Source organism: Naumovozyma castellii, chromosome 8 (genome assembly GCF_000237345.1).
Source record: "Naumovozyma castellii chromosome 8, complete genome".
NCBI lineage: Eukaryota > Fungi > Ascomycota > Saccharomycetes > Saccharomycetales > Saccharomycetaceae > Naumovozyma > Naumovozyma castellii.
In genome coordinates, this window is record NC_016498.1 from 678,581 (window position 1) to 699,326 (window position 20,746).

Consider the following 20,746-nt stretch of genomic DNA (forward strand, 5'->3'; position numbering starts at 1 on the left):
CGGAATGGGAAAATTCTTACTTTTGGAGTTGATGTGAAAGATCTTTACAATATTTATAACATTATACAACTTATTCTACAAAATACAGAGTCATATTTTGTTACCCAGCCAGTATTATTCGAATAAACAAGAATTGGAAATTAGTAGTGGCGATTAACAAACCTGGATGTTTCCAATCACAGGACGGTATCTAATTGTCTTTGAGACTCATATCAGTAGCTATTGCTCTTGGCAACCATCCTCATATTAATATAGAAAAGAATGGACAAGATTAATGCCGAATGGGCAAAAGATATCCCTTGCAGAAATGTCACCATTTATGGATACTGCAAGAAGATTAAAGATGGTTGCCCCTTCAAACACAGTGAAACAGATGAGCCTGCTGCAGAAATACAGGAGCCTGTACCAGTACAGCAATCTCCAGTGGCCCCGGTCCCATCTTTTAGTCGTAAGTTTAATCCTAAGAGTTCTGCCAGTTTCACTCCTATGTCTTCTAAGACTCCCGAATTGGCAGCTGTGTCATCTTTTGAACGTTCATCAAATCCATCTTCACCAGCACCACCGGCAAGCATACCCAAACCAATGAACTCCCCATTGGCTTCCCAGAGTTCTAATGCTTCATTCCCACCCCAACCTTTTTATTCCTATCCTGCATCCTCCTCGAATGGCACTTTATTAAATAATACAATCTTACCGGATGGAATTTCTCTTCATGATCCAGCATTTCCTTTGACACAGATAGATAAGACTATGTTAGCAAACGACCCAAACCTTCCGTCTGCAAATGTACCGTTACAATTTTCATCTTCACCTGCTTCAAATATTCATCAGCAGATGCTTAACGAAAATAACATTAATAACAACAATAGTAGATACCCCTCGATATACCCACCACCGCATAGTATCTTACAATATCATTTGTATGCCCCTGATCCACCTCCTCAATTAAGATTACCATTGAAACCAAATGAAAGAACTCCTGAAACATTATTTATTCCAAATGATTTAAGAGAACAATTAGTCAAGAAAAATCTTGCATCATTACAAATCTTTCCTTCAGGTGGTGCCATTCCTGATATTGTACAAGATTATTTTGGTTTAGTACCATTGGATTTCCATCAAAAGGAAGTTACCAAAGATCGTTATCAAGGCCATAAGAATTCTCTTTATAAAGTATTCTCAAACTTAGATGGTAAGGTTTATATCTTACGTAGAATCCATGACGTTCAAATAATGGATCCTCAACAAATTGCTAAACCGTTCCAAAAATGGAATAATTTGGAGTGTAATCAAATTGTCAAATTAAGAGACTTATTTTTAACTACTAAATTTGGAGATTCTTCCTTATGTTTAGTTTATGATTTCTACCCACAAGCGAACTCTCTATATGAACATCATTTTACTAATTTCCCTCTAGTACCAATAACTCAGGATTACTTATGGACTTACCTTGTTCAATTGACCAACGCAATAAATGTTGTACATTCGAAGGGTTTCTATATTGGATTAATTGACTGGGATAAGATTATTGTCACGGGAGATCCAGGTAGAATTAAGCTATCAGGTTGTGGTGCAATTGATGTATTAGGCGCCAATGAAGAATTGGATTTACATTCCAAACAGCAAATGGATTTTGAAAACTTGGGACAATTATTGTTCAAATTGGCTTCCAAAATAGGAAATAATGCTAACGCTAAGATTGATGAATTATCCGTTGATGATCAATTTAAAACTGTGCTACAATATTTATTAAATGATACAAATGATAGGAAAACCATTAATGAATTATCTCAGTTATTTATTGATAAGATATTATCCAATGTAGAATCATCTCAAGGTTATGCTGAATATACCGAAGGCATTCTTTCAAGAGAACTAGAAAATGGAAGATTATTTAGATTGATTTGCAAATTGAATTTTATTTTCGGCAAGATTGAATCGAGAGTGGATATCAATTGGTCCGAATCAGGTGAAAAATTTCCAATTATTCTGTTCTATGATTTTGTTTTCCATCAAGTTGATGAAACGGGGAAGTCTGTCATGGATTTAACTCATGTTCTAAGATGTTTGAATAAGTTGGACGCAGGTGCTCCTGAAAAATTGATATTAGCTACCCCCGATGAAATGAATTGTATTATTATCAGTTACAAAGAGTTGAAGGACTTGATAGATACAACTTTTAGATCAATGACTCAATAATGATAGTTCGTAAAGTACTCTTAATAAGAGGCTGATAAATAAATAAATAAAAACCAAAAAAACGTGAATAACTTTAACTAAAGCCCTCTTATGTTCTTTTTTTAACAGGCTTTCATTATATAACGTTTAAGATGGTCCTGTTTTGCCGATCTATATTCTGTTACTATGAGAAGCATCCAAACACCAAGATAATAATTTTCGTTGGTGGGTTTAATTGAACGAAAGTTGGTGGGCACTTTCAGAAAAATTTTATATGATTAAAAAAATGGCTCAATATATATTCAAAGAAGTACTTAAATAAATAAGATTAAAACTGTTAGGTAGATATTCCAAGTAAACAAGAATAATTAAAGTGAGGGGTTGTGTAATAATTTGTTTCTGTTTTTGATAAAAAGTTTTTCAAGTCTCTTGTTAAAAATCACTAAAATTATAAAATTATAATAATGTTAAAAAATAAAATAAATATCAACCTAACTTCCCTTAAGGCTTAAGTTTTGAATCCAAAACATTTGAAGTCCATATATATTGCTATCTCTTTGAAAATAATGCGAACGCTAGAACGTGTTGGACGTATTTTGCGCCAACACTCAGTAACAACAAGAAGCATACCTTCAAATGCAATTATTGAAACTTCCCATACACTGCTGCAAATATTTCTATTGTTAGATGCTACATATTACATGTTTATACTTAGAGTGTCCTTTAAGACTTATTCTTTTGTCAATCTGAGTTACACCAGCAAGGTTAACCGGAACACTGACGCTTCTGAAACAAGTAACACACGTTCCACAATAGAGTTATGAGGGTGTATTCCCGACCCCTCTACAGGTAATATAAGCATAGAGGCTTTGTCTTTGTATGCTTAACAAACAATACTTTGACAAAATAACACCGCCCTTTATCCTGAGCGGCCTTATACTTGAAAATATCCCAACCCCCCCGCGCGAAAAACCTTCTTTAATTGCGGGGAGGGCATGGTGCAAAACGGACTTCATGGCGAAACAAAATTTTCAGAACAATTTCCTCAGGCCGTCGAGAATCTCCTTCAATTATAGATCCGTATTTTGACAGATACCCAAACAAACCTGCTGGAGAAAATGAATAGTAGTAACTGGGGGGTTTAGGACTTATTTCTCTTCTAATGTGTTCCTTTTGAAAGCGTGGTATTATAATCACGGTCTTAAAGTATTCAAATTTAGAGTACTTGTTACCAGCCAGTCAATAACCATAGAAATGGTATATAAGGATTGAAGAAATTCATTTGAAAAGATAATGTTAATGTCTTCTTAACTATTTTATTATTGGGATTAAAAAAAAACCATCAACCGTTTACATTTAACATTAACGTTAAACATTTAACACAAAACAAAAACAATACAATTTACAATTGAAAATGACTCAAAGTGCAAGTGAACCTGTCGCCTTCAAGAAGGATACCGTTTTGGTTATCTTTGGTGCTTCTGGTGATTTAGCTAAGAAGGAAACTTTCCCAGCTTTGTTTGGTCTATACAGTGAAGGTGCCTTAGACCCATCAACCAAGATTATTTGTTATGCTCGTTCCAACATCACTGTTGAAAAGATTAGAGAGATGTGTCTTCCATACTGTCGTAAATCTACTACCGGTAATGATGAAGCTAAGATGAAAGAATTTTTCAAGATGGTTTCTTACGTTCAAGGTGCGTATGACACTGATGATGGTTATATCAGATTAAGAGATGAAATTGAAAGTTTTGAAGCCGAAAGAGGTGTTACTGAACCACACCGTGTCTTCTATCTAGCTGTTCCTCCAAGTATTTTCTTAACTGTTGCTGGTCAAGTCAAGAAGAACGTTTATGCTGAAAATGGTATTACTCGTGTCATTGTCGAAAAACCATTCGGTGATGATTTGGAATCTTCAAGAGAAATGCAAAAGGGCTTCAAACCATTGTTTAGACCAGAAGAAATTTTTAAGGTTGATCATTTCTTGGGTAAGGATGACGTTAGACGTTTGCTAACCGTTAGATTTGCTAATCCTTTCTTGAACCAAAGTTGGAACAAGGACAACATCGAAAGTGTTCAAGTTTGGTTCAAGGAACCATTTGGTGCTGAAGGTCGTGGTGGTTTCTTTGACTCTACCGGTATTATTAGAGATGTTATGCAAAACCATTTGTTGCAAATCTTGACTTTGGCCACTATGGAAGAGCCAATAGCTAACAACGCTGATGCCATCCGTGACGCTAAGGTTGATTTATTGAAATGTATGGAACCATTAGGTCCAGAAAACATTGTTGCTCTAGGTCAATATGGTAGATCTGTTGATGGTACCAAACCTTCCTATTTGGATGATGACACTGTTCTTAACAAGAAATCCAACTGTTTAACTTTTACCGAATTGACTTTTGCAATCCATAACGATCGTTGGGAAGGTGTTCCAATTGTCATGAGAGCTGGTAAAGGTTTAGATGAAGACAGAGTTGAAATTAGAATCAAGTATAAGAAGAATACAAGCGGTATGTTCAAGGGTTGTACTCCAAATGAATTTGTTATCCATTTCCATCCAAAACCAACTATCTATATGACTTTCAATACAAAGGCTCCTGGTTTCGATGACAAACTACACCAAATTAACTTGGATATGACATATGCTCAAGAATACAAAAAGGACTGGGTTCCAGAAGCTTATGAATGTTTGATTAAGGATGCCTTCTTAGGTAACAGTGCCAACTATGTCAGAGATGATGAACTAGATGTCAGTTGGGCATTATTCACTCCATTGTTGAAATACGTGGAAGGTCCAAATGCTCCAGAACCAGAAATTTATCCATACGGTTCCACTGGTCCAAAGGGTATTTTGGAATGATTACACAAACCAATTGTTATGAATTATGATAAATATTATTTTATAAATATGATTTTAAATGTTATATGAACACTTTATTAATTGATCATTCAAGTAATTGAAGGAATTTTTATTCTTGAGAGTAAATTTTACATACAACTACCACCAATCCGGTATGTTTAATGAACAGGAGCAAAAAAATAACTGACGAAAGAGATTCGGCCTAAGAACTCTTGTAATTGATAAGAAAAAAAATTATTAGATTAAAAAAATTGAATATTAAAAACAAACTACATTAGAATACCTCAAAAGGTGATTATGGTTTCATGAGGGGTAACAACTAGAAAAAAAAATCATGAAACTCCATCAAATTACTTGGAAAATCCGAACACTTTCTTGTACATAGGTTGATCATCATGTTGTAAAGCATTCATATCCATATTGGCATCTCTTCTAGTTGATGGAACCCAGTCTGGAGATTTCCATGGTAAGACACCTTCTTCCCATAGTTCATTAACCTCTTCTAATGTCAAACCTTTCATTTCTGGCACGAAGAAGAAAACAAAGAAGTAAGCGAATAAGATACAACCCATAAAGACGTAACCGTAATAGAAGTCAATTGCACCAGTAATAAATGGAGTGAAGAAGGAGATTAAGAAATTCCACAGCCAATTAGAACCATTAGCCAATGCCATCCCCTTTGGTTTGATCTCCAATGGGAAAGTTTCAGAAACGACAACCCAACAAATTGGAGCCAAGGTGCAAGCAAAAGAGAAGATAAAGAAACATGAGAAAACAATCATACAATCACCAGCACCTTTAGATGTAATTTCCTTATGCTTACGACCCTCTGGATATAGACGCTTCACACCAACAGAAGCGTAAACTACAAAACAACAAACCATAGCGGCCGCACCCCACATTAAACATTTACGACGACCAAATTTATCAACGACGTAAAAGGCAACAAATGTTGAAGCAAAATTAACAATACCAAAGACAATGGCAGTTTCATATGGGTCCTTCAAAGAAGCAGCTTGGAACACAGTACTACCATAGTAGAAGAAGTAGTTAATACCAGTCAATTGTTGTAAACTTTGTAACACACAACACATAAGTAATCTTTGAACATATTTACCCTTGGTTGAAAACAATTCAGGCCATGAGGCAGAACCAGCTAATCTTTCAGCTTCAATATTAGCAAGAATTAAATCAACTTCACATTGAACAGCTGGATCATCGGCGGAAAGTTTGTTAGAAGTACCAACGGATCTCTTGGCCTCTTCCACCTTACCAATTTCCAATAAGTAACGTGGAGATTCTGGAACAAAACTCATACCAGCAATCATGAACAAAGCCCAAGCAAAGGATAGACCCAATGGAGCCCTCCATTGAGACGAGTTATGCTTGTGTCTTGTACCATAATTAGTACAATCACCCAAAAAGATACCAAATGTAACCATTAATTGATAAACTGAACCTAAAGTACCCCTCAAGTGCTTTGGAGAAACTTCAGATAACAACATTGGGGAGAAAATAGAGATAGCACCGACACCCATACCAGAAATAATTCTACCAATAAAATATTGATACCATTTATTAATGGAAGCCATTTCAATAACAATACCAACCATGTAAATGATGACAACGATAACCAAAGCCTTCTTACGACCAACTCTTCCAGCCAAGTTGTTCAATGTTAAACAACCAATACAGCCACCAAGGTTAAAGATGGAAACAATCAAACCAGTTCTTGAATTAGAGAAATAATGAGTACCATCACGACGTTTTTGACCAAATCTTCTCATGAAATCTGGATGACCCATGAAACCACCAATGGTACCAGTATCCCAACCGGCGATGAAACCTCCAAAACCGATCATACAACATAATATGGAAATGGTAGCGTAAGCCCCGGCAGATTTCTTTGGCATCTCGATATAGCCATTGTGCTCCACAGAGTCGTCTTTAAAATTATCATTATCATTTTCTGCCTTGGCAGATGCATTCGATAATACAGATTGTGAACCTTGTTCGTGTTCAGCGTCAGACATTTTGCAATTTTATTTTTATAGCGAAAACAATATTAAATTAAGTGTGTGATTGCTATTAAAACCTGTGATTTCTTAATATTGAATGGTAAATGGTAACAGATAATCCTTTGCAAACAAATTTCAAAATAGTTAGCGAAACAAGCCATTTTATATGTTTTCAGTCCCCTTTCATTAATCACATCGATCCTATCGTCATTCTTACGTAAAAATCATATCTATTAAATGGTATCAAAGGTAAGAATGATAAACATCGAGAAATTATGCCAGGAGAAGGAACGCCGGGCCCACGATCAACTGGACTTAACTTTGATCAACCGGGGTTTTGGTACACTAAAAACTTTGAACACGGACTCCACATAACAGGCACTTACTCCACCAAAAAAACATTCTGCTTTCCTTAGCGTAATAATCCGTTATGATTAATTTTTTTTCCTGTGCCCCTATACCGGCATCGCAGGTACCTTGCGCTAAAGATACATATAATGATCCGTGTCCGTGGAGATTCAAGAGACCCCTATCTCCGCAAATCCAAGAACATCACCACCATTAAATCGGTGGACCACCCTCGACCATGGAAACTTATCGAGGAGCCTGCCTTACTCATTTTAGTCCCAGATTGTGTTCCCCGACAAACAATGCGCAGACGGACTTATTCATGATTACTAAAAAAAATGCGTGCAGTAAGCGTCTTGAAAAGAAAGCAGCTGTCTACAAGAACCAGATGGATGGGTAACTTGCCATGTTTACCGGAACATCTCCTAATATAACACCGTTTGCAGATCACAGAATCTGACATATTTTTTGCCGCTTGGCAAAATCTTGTTGAGATAGAAAGGGGTCTGGGGCAACTATGATGTTTTCCCAAGTGTTGCTAATGCATAGAATACAAAACTCGTTAGTTTAAAGTTCCATGGATATTACTTCACGGAAATTGTGTCATCCCCTTGTTTAAAGTACCCCTGAGCCACTGGGAAGCCCCACCATAGTAATATTTGCGGGGAACGAGAATGTGGCAGAGCGAAGCCAAAGTTGCCAGTAACTCTTTGTTTATTTAATTTAGGAGGCAATCTTTATAAGCTCAATTTGCTGGCATCCTATCAATGATTTTTCTAGTTTGCAACTGTAAACGACGTCTGAACTATTGGTTGCTGGTAAAATAATACGATCTAGTTAAAATAACTTAAGGGTCAAATTTAAGGCAACCTTAGCAAGAGGAGGGCACAATACACACCATACCTTAGAGAAATTAATAGTATTGACTCGAACCATCTAATAGAGCAAATTTAATCTCTAATGGTAGTTTGTAAGGAATCCCATGATAGAAAAATCATCTAGAATTTCGACTACTTTAAAAATAGGAATAGACCCCAAAAACTGTAAGCACAGGTATCTTGGTGTACCTAACGTGAGCAATTTTGGTGGGTAATACAACGTCTTGCCAGAATACCGAACTGACCTTCAGAATATCTAACCCTTGTACTTTCTTCTTTCCTCCTCCCTAAAATCTGTGTCAGAAACATCACACCTGTAGTCTTCTTCATTGCTCCAGCAACTCCTCTCGAGCTTGCGTTAGCTAAATGGTTAGTTCTACCCATTGAGTGTGGCAGATCATTCTGGCACGATCGCTCGATTTTCGGGATGAAATTTCGCGACGAGTATGATTGGTGAGAGAAACAATTGAAAATCACTGTACATCCCTTGAACCGCTGGTTTCAACATCCTTGTATGTGTCTGTCGATCACACAAGTAGACAATATATAAATAGATAGGCTCCGTCAATGCTCAATAGATGCATTTCCTCGAGTATACGAAGATTCTCAATCATCACTATGTCAGATTTCTATAAATTGACGGCGAGAACTGTCGATAACGAAGCCTTTCCATTCGCCCAATTGAAAAACCACGTTGTTTTAATTGTGAATGTAGCATCCAAATGTTCATTCACCCCTCAATATAAGCAATTGGAGAAACTGTATACAAAATATGAGGAACAAGGACTTATAATTCTCGGGTTTCCCTGTAATCAATTTGCTAATCAAGAACCGGGATCTGATGAAGATATAAAGAAATTCTGTCAAGAATCGTTCGGGGTCACATTCCCTCTAATGAAGAAAATTAATGTAAATGGCCAAAAAGCTGATCCCATTTATAGGTATTTGAAGGAAAGACAACCAGGTCTTTTTGGAATTAAATCAATCAAATGGAACTTCGAGAAATTTTTAATCGATAAGCATGGAAATATTCAGAAAAGATACAGTTCAATAACAAAACCTTCAGAGATTGCCCAAGACATCGAGGAATTGCTTTGATGTTTATTTAAAATGTGACATTACTACTTTTGAAATACATACTTGGAGACGTAATAAGACTTAATAGCACCCAGGAATTGAGTCAACCGACCATCTGAGTCTCCTTCAACTAGGTGACGGATGTAAGTATGCAGCTACCCTAAGGAACACCCAATAAACAAGTTAAAACTATCACTCTCAGCTTGTTGGAGATACAAACGTCGCTTACGTAAATTTTTCAACAGATTTCAAATTTTTTTTCCTCGAGAAATAACTTTACAACCCTTTTTCTCCAACAAAACAGTCAGGCGCCAAGAACGACATTTCCTGTACGGTCCATATATAACCCCCCAATGCATATTTCTCGTTTCTCTCCATCTCAATCTTGAATAATGTCCTCATCGAATCTTATCCTCGAGAATTGCCATTGAAAAATATGCAATTGCAAGACTTGCTACTCATTGCTGCTATATCTTCCAATGCCGTCCAGGCGTGGTCGCCATCCAACGGTTATGCTCCTGCAAACGTAACTTGTGCTGATGACGTTAATTTACTAAGAGAGGCTAGTGACTTATCAAAAGATGAACAAGATTGGTTGAAAAAAAGAAACACTATTACCGCTGAGTCTTTGAAAACTTTCTTAGATCGTTCCACCAAGAACTTTTCAGATTCTTCATCATCGTTGCTCAACAAGTTATTTCAAGATGGTGATAATGTCCCTAAGATAGGTATTGCAGCTTCTGGTGGTGGGTACCGTGCTATGCTGGCTGGTGCAGGTATGTTGGCTGCCATGGATAATAGAACCAGTGGTGCCAATGATCACGGACTCGGTGGTCTTTTACAAAGTTCCACTTATTTAGCTGGGCTTTCAGGTGGGAATTGGCTAACTACCACATTGGCTTGGAATAATTGGACCTCTGTTCAAGATATCATTGATAACATTACTGTTGAGAATTCCATTTGGGATATCGATAATTCTCTGTTCAGCATATCTGAAATGGCAAATTCTTCCATTTGGACCGATATCGCAAATGATGTTAAGGCAAAGCAAGACGCAGGATTTAATGTCACTTTAGCCGATCTTTGGGGGAGAGCGTTAGCTTATAACTTCTTCCCGGATCTTTACCACGGAGGTGCTGGTTACACTTGGTCCACTCTAAGAGATTCTGAGGTGTTTAAAAATGCAGAGATGCCATTCCCAATAACAGTTGCTGATGGTAGATACCCAGGCACTACTGTTATTAGTTTAAATGCCACCGTTTTTGAATTCAATCCCTTTGAAATGGGATCGTGGGATCCAACTCTAAATTCCTTTACTGATGTTAAATATTTAGGAACAAATGTGTCCAATGGTAAACCTATCGATGCTGGTCAATGTGTTGCTGGTTTTGATAATGCTGGTTTTGTTCTTGGGACTTCTGCAACTTTATTTAATTTAATGCCATTGCCATTTACCTCTAGTATGCTACCAAAATCATTGAGTGTATTGGGCGACAATTTCACTGCCTCTTTAGCAGACACTTATAATGATATTGCTATTTATTCACCCAACCCATTTAGAGATGCTGATTCCGTGAAAAGTAATTTTTCCAAAGCCATCGTCGATTCAGATGATCTGTTCCTTGTTGATGGAGGTGAAGATGGTGAAGTTATCCCACTGGTACCATTGCTACAAGAGAAACGTGGACTTGATGTTGTCTTTGCACTAGATTTCAATTCTGATACTACTACATCATGGCCTGATGGATCTTCATTAGTTGCCACATATCAACGTCAATTTGAAGATCAAGGTGAAGGTATGTCTTTCCCATATGTTCCAGACACCGAAACATTTATTAAGTACGGATTAAACACTAAGCCAACTTTCTTTGGTTGTGATGCCAAGAATTTAACTGATTTGGAATACATTCCACCATTAATTGTTTACATTCCTAATTCAAGATACTCCTTCAATAGTAATACTAGCACTTTACAATTGTCATACAACTCCTCTCAACGTCTTGGTATGATTCAGAATGGATTTGAATCTGCCACTAGAGGAAATTTTACAGATGATCCAGAGTTTTTAGGATGTATTGGTTGTGCCATCATGAGACGTAAACAACAAAGCTTAAATGAAACGCTACCATCTGAATGTGAGCAATGTTTTACCAACTATTGTTGGAATGGTACTCTTGCCGGTTCTGTTGCTAAAAATTCTAGTACCACTACTAATGTCTCTTCTTCCTTTAGATCTTCTCAAACAAGTACCTTAGATTCTAGCCGTTCAGCTGCATCAGAATCGAGCACTGCTACTAGATCAGAATCTCGCGAGACCTCCTCTAGAACCTCCTCTAGAACATCCGAAACTTCAAGTTCTAGTTCTTCAATGAATACCAGAAATGGTGCCGCGGCAGCCTTTAACTTAGAAGACAGTTCATTATTAAGGTACATTTTAACCGTTTTCGGTATTATTGCTGGTATTCTTTAGATTTATCAATTTTTTTTTACTTCAGAAACTATACCCAGAAGAGGTAATTATAATTTTTTTATTTTCATTAATGTAACGATGTCACAATCAATTATTATGATTCTTTAAAACGAATGTATATTCAATTTTTTTATACCCTTACAATAACTAATTGTACGAGAGTACATATTTTTTAGTATGCCACTTACTTGAGTTGATAATATTTCAACTCTGCCTACTTACAAAAAATGTTCTAAATCACGTTTTTTTCATTAAGAAATTTTAACAAAAAGAAGTGCGGGAACTTTTCTATTTACTTGACGAATATATGTATTTAGCCTTATACTCATGATGACAGATGGAAAGAACTGTAATCATATCAAAAGGTGCAACCGTAGGTAATTTAAGGAAGATTTACCATCCAATTTCTGATAGCCTAGTCCCCTTTTTATCAGCATTAATGGATTCAATAGAGACACCGGCCATCAAGTCCCCCAAGTCGCTAGAAACTTGAAGCAATTTAAGAGGATCATTGTAATAAGTGGTTGCCTGAACGATTGCTTGTGCCAAATTTTCAGGATCTGAGGATTTAAAGATACCTGAACCAACAAATATACCTTCACAACCTAATTGCATTAATAAAGCTGCATCAGATGGTGTAGCAACTCCACCTGCAGCAAAGTTGACAACAGGTAGTTTACCTTGTTCTAAGGTCGATTTCAATAAATCTGTTGGGACTCTTAATTCTTCAGCTTTGGTACGTAATTCATCGGGAGAATTCAACAGAGATCCAAATTCTTGAATTTGAGCTCTGATCTTACGGATATGCTTAACAGCCTCAGATACATCTCCGGTACCAGCTTCTCCTTTGGTACGAATCATAGCGGCACCTTCATTTATTCTTCTCAATGCTTCTCCTAAGTCCTTTGCACCACATACAAATGGAACCTTAAAATCATTCTTCTTGATATGATTACTCCAATCTGCGGGGGTTAGTACCTCACTCTCGTCAATATAATCCACTTCCAAAGCTTCTAACACTTGGGCCTCCACAAAATGACCAATACGGACCTTGGCCATGACTGGAATTGAAACGGCTGCCATGATTTCTCTAATCATTTTTGGATCAGACATACGACACACTTTACCAGATTTTCTCATATCAGCCGGAATACTTTCTAATGCCATAACAGCACAAGCGCCTGCTTTCTCAGCAATACGTGCTTGCTCGGGTGTTACAACATCCATAATGACACCACCTTTCAGCATTTGAGCTAATCCACTTTTCACTTTAAAATCGACGTTTGTGTTTGCAACCATTGTTTTCTTTTTACTATATTTCAATAACAGATCTTCTTTTGATAACAAGTTTAGGTGATTGCACTCAATAAACTATTGACCCCTTTTATACTTTCCCCATACATGATTTCAGTCAGAGTCAAAAAAATGAGTAATATATTTCACGCGTCCTGTGACTAATAGTTCCCCTATGTGAAAAAAAGACATTGACAAAGAAGTTGGCAAGATTCAAATAGTTACTGCACCAATAACCCAGATTTGAGTAACTAATGACAAGAAAGAAGTGCGTTGGAGTTTTGGCGTTACAAGGTGCTTTTCAAGAACATATTGATTTTTTGGAAAGAGCTGCATTAGAGAATTGCTACAATGTAACTGTCATTCCAGTAAGAACGAAGAAAGAATTGCATCTCTGTGATTCGTTAGTAATTCCCGGTGGAGAATCTACAACAATGTCATTAATTGCACAACGTACCAATTTTTTTGATGATTTATATACTTTTGTCCATTCTTCCCAGAAAAGCGTCTGGGGTACTTGTGCCGGTTTAATATTTATTAGCGATGAGTTAGAAAATCAGAATGAATTGATAAAAACACTCCACTTATTGCATGCTCGTGTGAAGAGGAATGCGTTCGGAAGACAGGCTCAATCATTTACAAAAGTTTGTGATTTTTCCGAATTTATACCTGAATGTACTGATTTTCCCGCTACTTTCATCAGGGCTCCTGTAATAGACAAAATATTAGATTCAGAAACTGTAAAGCCATTATATACGATACCAAATAATGACGAGGAAGATGTCATTGTGGCAGCACAGCAAGGTAGTAATGTTTTAGTTACATCATTTCATCCTGAATTGGCAGATGATGACATTAGATTCCACGAATGGTTTTTAAAGAAATTTGTTGTAGATTTTTAGTGAACTATCACCTAAAATGGGGATAGATAAATATATAAAAGTATATATGAAAAAAAGTTGTTGTATTTCCATTTATAATATACATATTGCATGTGTTTGACGATTCTTTAACAGAAAGCGGAAATGCCGTTCATAAGTCCGGCATTTAGGAAAACTCCGCGGATCAGCCACATATAAATTAAATACTAATAAGAAAATATAATTTGGATAGAAAACATCATATTTTGGTCAAAACCTGCCATGTTGAATTATACTGACAAAATTCAAAAATATTAGAAGTACTTGCTGTTGTTGCATCTCGTGCTTGCCATTTACCGGGCATTGAGTTTCCAACTGGGGCATATATGTAGAATGTACAAAACAGATCTCATTTTATAGATTTCTCAAATAATAAACTTTCCTTCATATAAATCATATTTACCAAAAATAAAGTTGGATTAAGAGCTTGAAAAGGGGCAGCTTCTTCAATGAATGAATTACATTTACCCATAGCATTTGATAATGACAAATCGTGTATAGGTTACAAGAATGAAACAAAGGGAAAAGACATTCCCATGAAAAATACAGCAGATGGAGGCACCAAAAAAGGGAAAACCAACAGAATTTAACAAGAAGACCACTTCTGCACCCCATCCTCCGCAAAGGCATGGGATTTCGGTGAGGATGTTATAATGACTTCGGCTATAAAATACTTTGGTGGCCATCCCGATTTATTAAGTGGTGTATTGTTTGTAAAGGATCAATCCGGTATTTTCAGTATGTTTAACGAGCGAGGAACAGTGTAAGCAATTCGTCTCAAAGTTGAAGTAATTCCATCATGCAAATACTTTAATAATGGATTTGGATAATGCCTTTTCTGCGTTACAAGACGGGTTAGCTTAAAGTTTGCTTTAATAACGACAGATTTTACATCAGAGACATTAATTGAAGGAATGAGAATTAACGATACATATTATTAGTTGACTCTATTTACTTGTGTAGGAAAAGGTAGAGCATAGACAAAATAATACTAACTAGAGTTTAGATATAGAAGCACTGTCGTTTCTGCTTTCCTTTCTAATTGCATAAACTTTAAACATTTTGCTACTTTATAATTAATTTTGTAGATGTGTTTGTAATTCAAGATACAGACAAATAGATTCTTCACTCTTGGGTAAGAAAACACTTCTAATAATAAAAAAAAAAGCGCAACTCATAAAGTATCATCGTTCTTTGTTTTCTATACCTTCCACTAGAATCTAGGAATAGTTGACTTCTCTAACCATAGTTAGATAAACTTTTTATGATACCATGGAATCCATACTAAATTTGGATATTTTCCCAAGTTAACAAGCGTTGGTTCGTTATCTTAGATATACATTGTACCATACCTTGGCAAATATTAACAAACCTTTTTGGTGTGCTTCGATAAAACAGCCATTCTTACCAAAGGTTTAGTTTTGATAGATATTCAACAGCTCACTTTGCACCATTGTGTGCACAACATATATCAAATGAGTACTAAATAAACTTCAAAGAGTATCAACTTGAAGTGCTTATGACCAAATGACAGTAGCTATGAACTCATAATTATATTTTAAACTTTTTTTAAGACTTTTCCACTACCTTAATTCAATAGCAGATTCTGTTTTTTTTTAAAAGTAATATTCCGATTAATGTTATTACACAGTATCCATAACCATCTTTACTATCCTTTGGATATTTAGTATATTATATATCTTACTTACGTAATAAACCAAGAATACTTTGAATTTAATGATTGCTCCTAGCAGAAATAATAATTCCTCAAATTTTAATGAAAGATAACAAAGCATTAAGTCACTAAAGTTATTGATTGCATAGACTAATATATACCAACTCATAATACCCTTTGGCGTCACTTCACACTTTATTTTATCGTGGATGAACAATAACAAAAACTGAGTACAGCCACACAGACCAAAAATAAAAGGTAAAAAGTCATCATTTATTGTAAGGTACACGATACGTACTTTCCATTAATGTGGCTACAAATAAACGCAGATTTGGTACTTAAGACATATTCATTCGAATTGGCATTCAGTGGGAAGAAATCGCTTCCCTAAAAATTCCCGGATCCGTTTGACTCCGAAAGTTTCTGAAAACAGGATTTCGGAGTTCCACCAAAAATAAGGTCTTTGAATAACAGGCTTTGTAAACCATCAGATTTAATCAGATCAACGTATTCATAAACATTTAATTGAGAAAAACAAACCGTAGATTAAAATGAAAACGTGAAGAAGAAACACCATTATGATAGCTCAATCAAAAAAAGGATTGGACGCCCGGCCGAAAAACCACATCCCTGAGGTGCGCCTCGCTGATAGGTGAAAAAGACTCGACTGACTTCGGCCGCCGTATGGGCACTCCCCCGCGAACTTTTCTGAGAAAACAGCAGGTGGTCGGGCGCCTCGGAGGGAGTGGGAAAAAACATCCACCACTCGGATTTTCAAGTCTGGAGGTCGGCCTGTGCGGCGGAGGTGACTTGGGCGACGGTAGGTAGACGGAAACCCAGCACCCACAGCCAGTGGGTAAGTAGCGCAGGGACGGTCGAAGTAAAGAAGGTAGTGTGTATATGTTTAGATAGCGTGTATAAGAGTGTACGTTTGTAGTTTAAGGTCAGTTGGAGTGCTAGTTGTCGAGATATGGTCGGTGTCACAGTGTATTTCTAGTCTTACACAGCTGTCACCTTGCACAGGAGCCTGGCTCACTCAGTTTTGAACATTCAAGCACGAAAAGCATATTACCTTCCTTTTTCATGCATGTCGTAACTGCACCAACGCGTCAGCTCGTGTTCTTTCCTCTTTGGGCCGTGGCCGCGTTCCCCTGTGGACGTGTTTGGCGTTGTTTTTTCTCTGGCGATGGCGTCCGCTTTTCTGGGACAAACGAAGAAAAACAGAATATATAACTGGGCCAAATTTCATTCCCTTAAACCACACTCTCTCCCCTTCCCATCCCACCAAACAACCATTCGCAAATCCACCACCACCATGTTTTACATTTCAGATAACGTCAGCGTTGTCGATGGATTTGTCGTGTTAACTATTGAAAAGGAGGGTGCTTCTGTCCGCAAGGTTGTCAAGAAGTTCCACCCCAAGAGCAAGCTGTTCCTGCTGGAGGAGCGCACCAAGCTGGCCAACTACGCCCTGGTGGACCTGACGAGTACCACACCGCCTTCCCCGGCTCCGACCTTGTCCCCGTCCCCAGCTCCCAGCTCTTCTCCGTCTGCACCACCTCCAAGAGGCTCTTCTACACCACCCCAGACGGCTTCCGCATCGTCAACAGCAAGACCCCAGACAGACACAGACGCTGCTCCCAGGAGTACACCGTCATCCCCGTGGTCTACAAGGACAAGCCCACCAAGTACCTCTATCTCAGGGACGAGACCCACTCCACGCAGTACCTGCTCGCCGACGTCACAGTCGACAGGGACATTGTGCACTCCAAGGACTCGTCCTTCTTCGAACAGGAGATGAATGTGGGTGAGATCGTGTTCACCGAGAACGATCTGTCCGTCTTGGCCGGCTTCCAGCAGTACAAGGCCCAGTTTGCAGAGGACATCTACTCCTACTTCTCCACCATCTACTCCGAGGTCAGGTCCAGGTACCACCGCCGTCCGTACCTGTCCTCGTTCCACCGTCCAGGCTACGGGGAGACCTTCCCCAAGGACCTGCAGATCCCCACCATCCAGAAGTACAGCTCCATGGGGTCTGCCTTTCTGTTTCTGGCGGAGGTGTTCCCACAACTCTCCTTTGCCGAGGACTTTACCTGCGAACATGAACAGAGTCCGCCCAAGTCCATTGATGCCATCGCCTCGTGGTTCACTTTCAAGCTGCTACCGGGCTCTGACAACGAACTGTGGTACCTTTTGGTGCGCATCTGCTGCTACAACTGGCAGGACACCTCCGTGGCGTACCCAGCTCTCCACACCTTGAACTCCTTTCGCCAGCTGGTCGACTCTATCCGGGCCCTGGCCACCTACTCTGTTCTCTACCGGTTTCTCCATGCTGGGGCCATCCCCCGGTGACTCTACTGCCGATGAGATCTTCTTCACCAAGAAGAGTGAGCCATGGACCTGGACCAACGTCATGTACCACAAGCTGACCGTGGCGTACCAGAACTACACCAAGTTCAACGTCAGGGTGTGCAAGCCAGACGCCGTGCTTATCTCAGGCAAGAAGTTCTCCCGATCCTACAATCAGGGAGTTCTACGCCAACGTCAAGGAGCGTTTCGAGTCCAACCTCTCTGACCTGCGTCAGTATTTCGACAAGGTCTTGCCTGTGCAGGCTGTTGCCGATGCCACGCTGAACTCTCCCACTGCCATCGATGTTGCTGAGAATAGAATCAAAACCAAGAATTCGCTGTTGCTGTTGATCAACGAGACGGCTCTGGCCAATGTTGTTCCTGATTTCAAGCCCAATGTCACCATCGATTCACAGGAGGTCGCCAGGTTAGTCGCTGATATGGGAGTGTGTGTCATGTGGGATGATCTACTTTTCTGCCACCGGGCCCTACAGGTTTCCTGATATGCTGATACTGAAGTATGCTGGTAACCAACGTAACCTGTTTGTGGACCCTGAGTCTCGCTGCCTGGACATCATTACTGAGTATTCCAAAAACAGAGAGGGCAATCCAATGTGCAAGACCCTGGACAAGGTCACCTCAGACCACCTTTTCTACTACATCATAGTTGCACGTAACATGCTGAAGCACGCCGTGGGGACCGAGTATGCTGATATGAAACGGGACCTGTTCAACGAGACCAACGGTGCTGCTGAGGAGTCGTTGCTCAACGGCTACCTGGCTAGGTCCATTGGTGACGGGATCAGTGCTGATGATATGGACCCGGTTAGGTACTCCAGAAACGTGGTTAATTCTTTTGTCTTTGTGGACTGCACCTCCCATTCGCTCATGCACTATGCCAGGTTCTCTGCGTTCCTCAAGCTCTACCCCATGTCTGTTAACTGGAGCATGCGTCTGCCATTCCGGGAGATGAGGCACGGTATGATCAAGCTGGTGCGTGAGTACGTCAAGGTGGAAGGGGAGGACGTTGGAGTGTCTGCTGCCAAGGAGACGCTGGCTGGTCATTCTGCTGCCACTGGGCTGGCCACCTACGGTATTGACCATGAGAAGGGTCTAGCTGCTGATGGCTCTCTTGAAGAAAAGTACGCCTCCCTGGTCAATGCTGCCTGGCACCACTGGCTGGGTCTTGGTTACGGCTCTCCTGCCGAAGATGGTGAGTCTGATATTGCTAAGAATTCCTGTGAGAAACGGTACTTCCATCCCAGTGGCTCCATCAAGGACCTGGCCATGGCCGGTATCAAGCTCTATGGTAGTAAGTTCGAGTTCAGGGAAGGCCAGTTTGACGTTGCGGTTGAGATATACCTCTCTGGTTCTCAGGTCATCCCCATCCAGGCCCTCCCAGGCTACGGGAAGACGGCTCTGTTCCAGCTTCCTCTGATGGCTGTCTCGCTGTGTGATCAGCCTGTCGTCTCTTTTGTCTTTGTTCCATATGTTTGTCTGGTCTCCAATATGAAATTACGGTTCTCTTCCTCTGGTTTAAGTTGTGGTTTTGTCAAGGATTTGTTTGCTGGTGGTCCCACTGTTGCAGAAAGCCATCTTTTTTGTGACGTTTACGTTGGTACTTTTAACGATCTAGGCTCTGCCAACTTTATCAATCTGGTCAATAACTGGTATAATGTGTTTGAGCAGGTGATATTAGGCATGGTTGTAATCGACGAATTCCACAATCTTGAAACGGAAAAGTACCGTGAAGACAGCTTCAGGCACATTCCAGAAATCAATTTCAATCTGGCCTGGAAAGTTGTCGTAATGACTGGAACTGCTGGTGCCAAGGGTATGTCCAAACCGTTGAGATTTATTGGTTACGAAACTGAACTGACTGTTTCCAGAACGTCTTTGAAGAGTAGAATTCTCTATTTTGATATGGTGTCTCAAATTCCATTGCAGAATATTGTCAAGGAGTTTCTCCCAGTAAGCAAGGTGGCCGTTATTGAATCCCAGGTGTCCAAGTTGGTTGAAAAATTAATGCTTTACGATTCCAGTTCAAAGGTGATTATTGTTTGCAGAGAAAGGGTCACTGTGGAGAAGCTCTATTTCCAGCACAAGTTTGGTGGCTCCATGGTCGCCTGGACGCGATGAGAAAATGCAAAAGACCAGAGATTTATCGAAGATCCAGAGTGTAGAATTATGATTGGTACCAAGTTGGTGTCTGAGGGTATTGATATCAAATCTGTCAAGCTTGTCTTACTGGTTGATTATTTGCCCACTGTGGGTGAGTATATCCAAACGGCAGGCAGGCTACGTGAAGGAGGTGTTTGTATGTCATTCTGGACCAAGAGGTGTGTTGGTAAGTTCTCCATCAAGCCAGATGTTTGCATTGCCAAGCAGACGGCCAGGTTCTATGGTCTCAGCCATCTTGGTCATGACCTATGTTGCTCCCATCTCCATGGAATTCCAGACGATGTGTCTCATTTGTACCGGTATTTGAAGGGTGAAGTTGGCCCACGAGTGGAGGAAGTGGGGTCCAGCTTAGGTGATGGTATCGGTGATTCCAATGCTAATTCTGAAGATAATTCTCTTTCTTTTGGTAACGAGTCCTCTGTTTTTGAAGTATTATGACGCTAACGTCAGTAATTCTGATGAGTTTGATGCTGTGCCAGATGTTCCAATGTCCAGTGGT

The 20,746-nt window shown here is 39.2% G+C and overlaps 10 protein-coding genes across 10 annotated transcripts; 8 read left to right on the plus strand and 2 right to left on the minus strand.

Moving 5' to 3' along the window:
• Window positions 1-261: 261 nt before the first annotated feature.
• On the plus strand, window positions 262-2,199 carry PAN3 (PAN-complex poly(A)-binding subunit PAN3; the record flags this gene model as incomplete). Its single annotated transcript, XM_003677966.1, has 1 exon — window positions 262-2,199. One exon carries the CDS (start codon window positions 262-264, stop codon window positions 2,197-2,199), a length of 1,938 nt encoding a protein of 645 aa, XP_003678014.1.
• Window positions 2,200-3,592: 1,393 nt separating this feature from the next.
• NCAS0H03590 (uncharacterized protein) lies at window positions 3,593-5,038 on the plus strand (the record flags this gene model as incomplete). The annotated part of the gene is made up of 1 exon (XM_003677967.1): window positions 3,593-5,038. The coding sequence occupies one exon, from the start codon at window positions 3,593-3,595 to the stop codon at window positions 5,036-5,038; it is 1,446 nt and encodes a 481-aa protein (XP_003678015.1).
• A 350-nt stretch (window positions 5,039-5,388) lies between these two features.
• On the minus strand, window positions 5,389-7,071 carry NCAS0H03600 (sugar porter family MFS transporter; the record flags this gene model as incomplete). The annotated part of the gene is made up of 1 exon (XM_003677968.1): window positions 5,389-7,071. The coding sequence occupies one exon, from the start codon at window positions 7,069-7,071 to the stop codon at window positions 5,389-5,391; it is 1,683 nt and encodes a 560-aa protein (XP_003678016.1).
• Window positions 7,072-8,849: 1,778 nt separating this feature from the next.
• Window positions 8,850-9,380, plus strand: GPX1 (glutathione peroxidase GPX1; the record flags this gene model as incomplete). The annotated part of the gene is made up of 1 exon (XM_003677969.1): window positions 8,850-9,380. One exon carries the CDS (start codon window positions 8,850-8,852, stop codon window positions 9,378-9,380), a length of 531 nt encoding a protein of 176 aa, XP_003678017.1.
• A 415-nt stretch (window positions 9,381-9,795) lies between these two features.
• Window positions 9,796-11,829, plus strand: NCAS0H03620 (lysophospholipase family protein; the record flags this gene model as incomplete). The annotated part of the gene is made up of 1 exon (XM_003677970.1): window positions 9,796-11,829. One exon carries the CDS (start codon window positions 9,796-9,798, stop codon window positions 11,827-11,829), a length of 2,034 nt encoding a protein of 677 aa, XP_003678018.1.
• A 393-nt stretch (window positions 11,830-12,222) lies between these two features.
• Window positions 12,223-13,128, minus strand: NCAS0H03630 (pyridoxal 5'-phosphate synthase subunit PdxS; the record flags this gene model as incomplete). The annotated part of the gene is made up of 1 exon (XM_003677971.1): window positions 12,223-13,128. The coding sequence occupies one exon, from the start codon at window positions 13,126-13,128 to the stop codon at window positions 12,223-12,225; it is 906 nt and encodes a 301-aa protein (XP_003678019.1).
• Window positions 13,129-13,376: 248 nt separating this feature from the next.
• NCAS0H03640 (pyridoxal 5'-phosphate synthase subunit PdxT) lies at window positions 13,377-14,024 on the plus strand (the record flags this gene model as incomplete). Its single annotated transcript, XM_003677972.1, has 1 exon — window positions 13,377-14,024. One exon carries the CDS (start codon window positions 13,377-13,379, stop codon window positions 14,022-14,024), a length of 648 nt encoding a protein of 215 aa, XP_003678020.1.
• A 3,490-nt stretch (window positions 14,025-17,514) lies between these two features.
• On the plus strand, window positions 17,515-18,069 carry NCAS0H03650 (uncharacterized protein; the record flags this gene model as incomplete). Its single annotated transcript, XM_003677973.1, has 1 exon — window positions 17,515-18,069. The coding sequence occupies one exon, from the start codon at window positions 17,515-17,517 to the stop codon at window positions 18,067-18,069; it is 555 nt and encodes a 184-aa protein (XP_003678021.1).
• A 459-nt stretch (window positions 18,070-18,528) lies between these two features.
• Window positions 18,529-20,205, plus strand: NCAS0H03660 (uncharacterized protein; the record flags this gene model as incomplete). The annotated part of the gene is made up of 1 exon (XM_003677974.1): window positions 18,529-20,205. One exon carries the CDS (start codon window positions 18,529-18,531, stop codon window positions 20,203-20,205), a length of 1,677 nt encoding a protein of 558 aa, XP_003678022.1.
• Window positions 20,206-20,253: 48 nt separating this feature from the next.
• On the plus strand, window positions 20,254-20,685 carry NCAS0H03670 (helicase C-terminal domain-containing protein; the record flags this gene model as incomplete). The annotated part of the gene is made up of 1 exon (XM_003677975.1): window positions 20,254-20,685. The coding sequence occupies one exon, from the start codon at window positions 20,254-20,256 to the stop codon at window positions 20,683-20,685; it is 432 nt and encodes a 143-aa protein (XP_003678023.1).
• Between the last annotated feature and the right edge of the window lie 61 nt (window positions 20,686-20,746).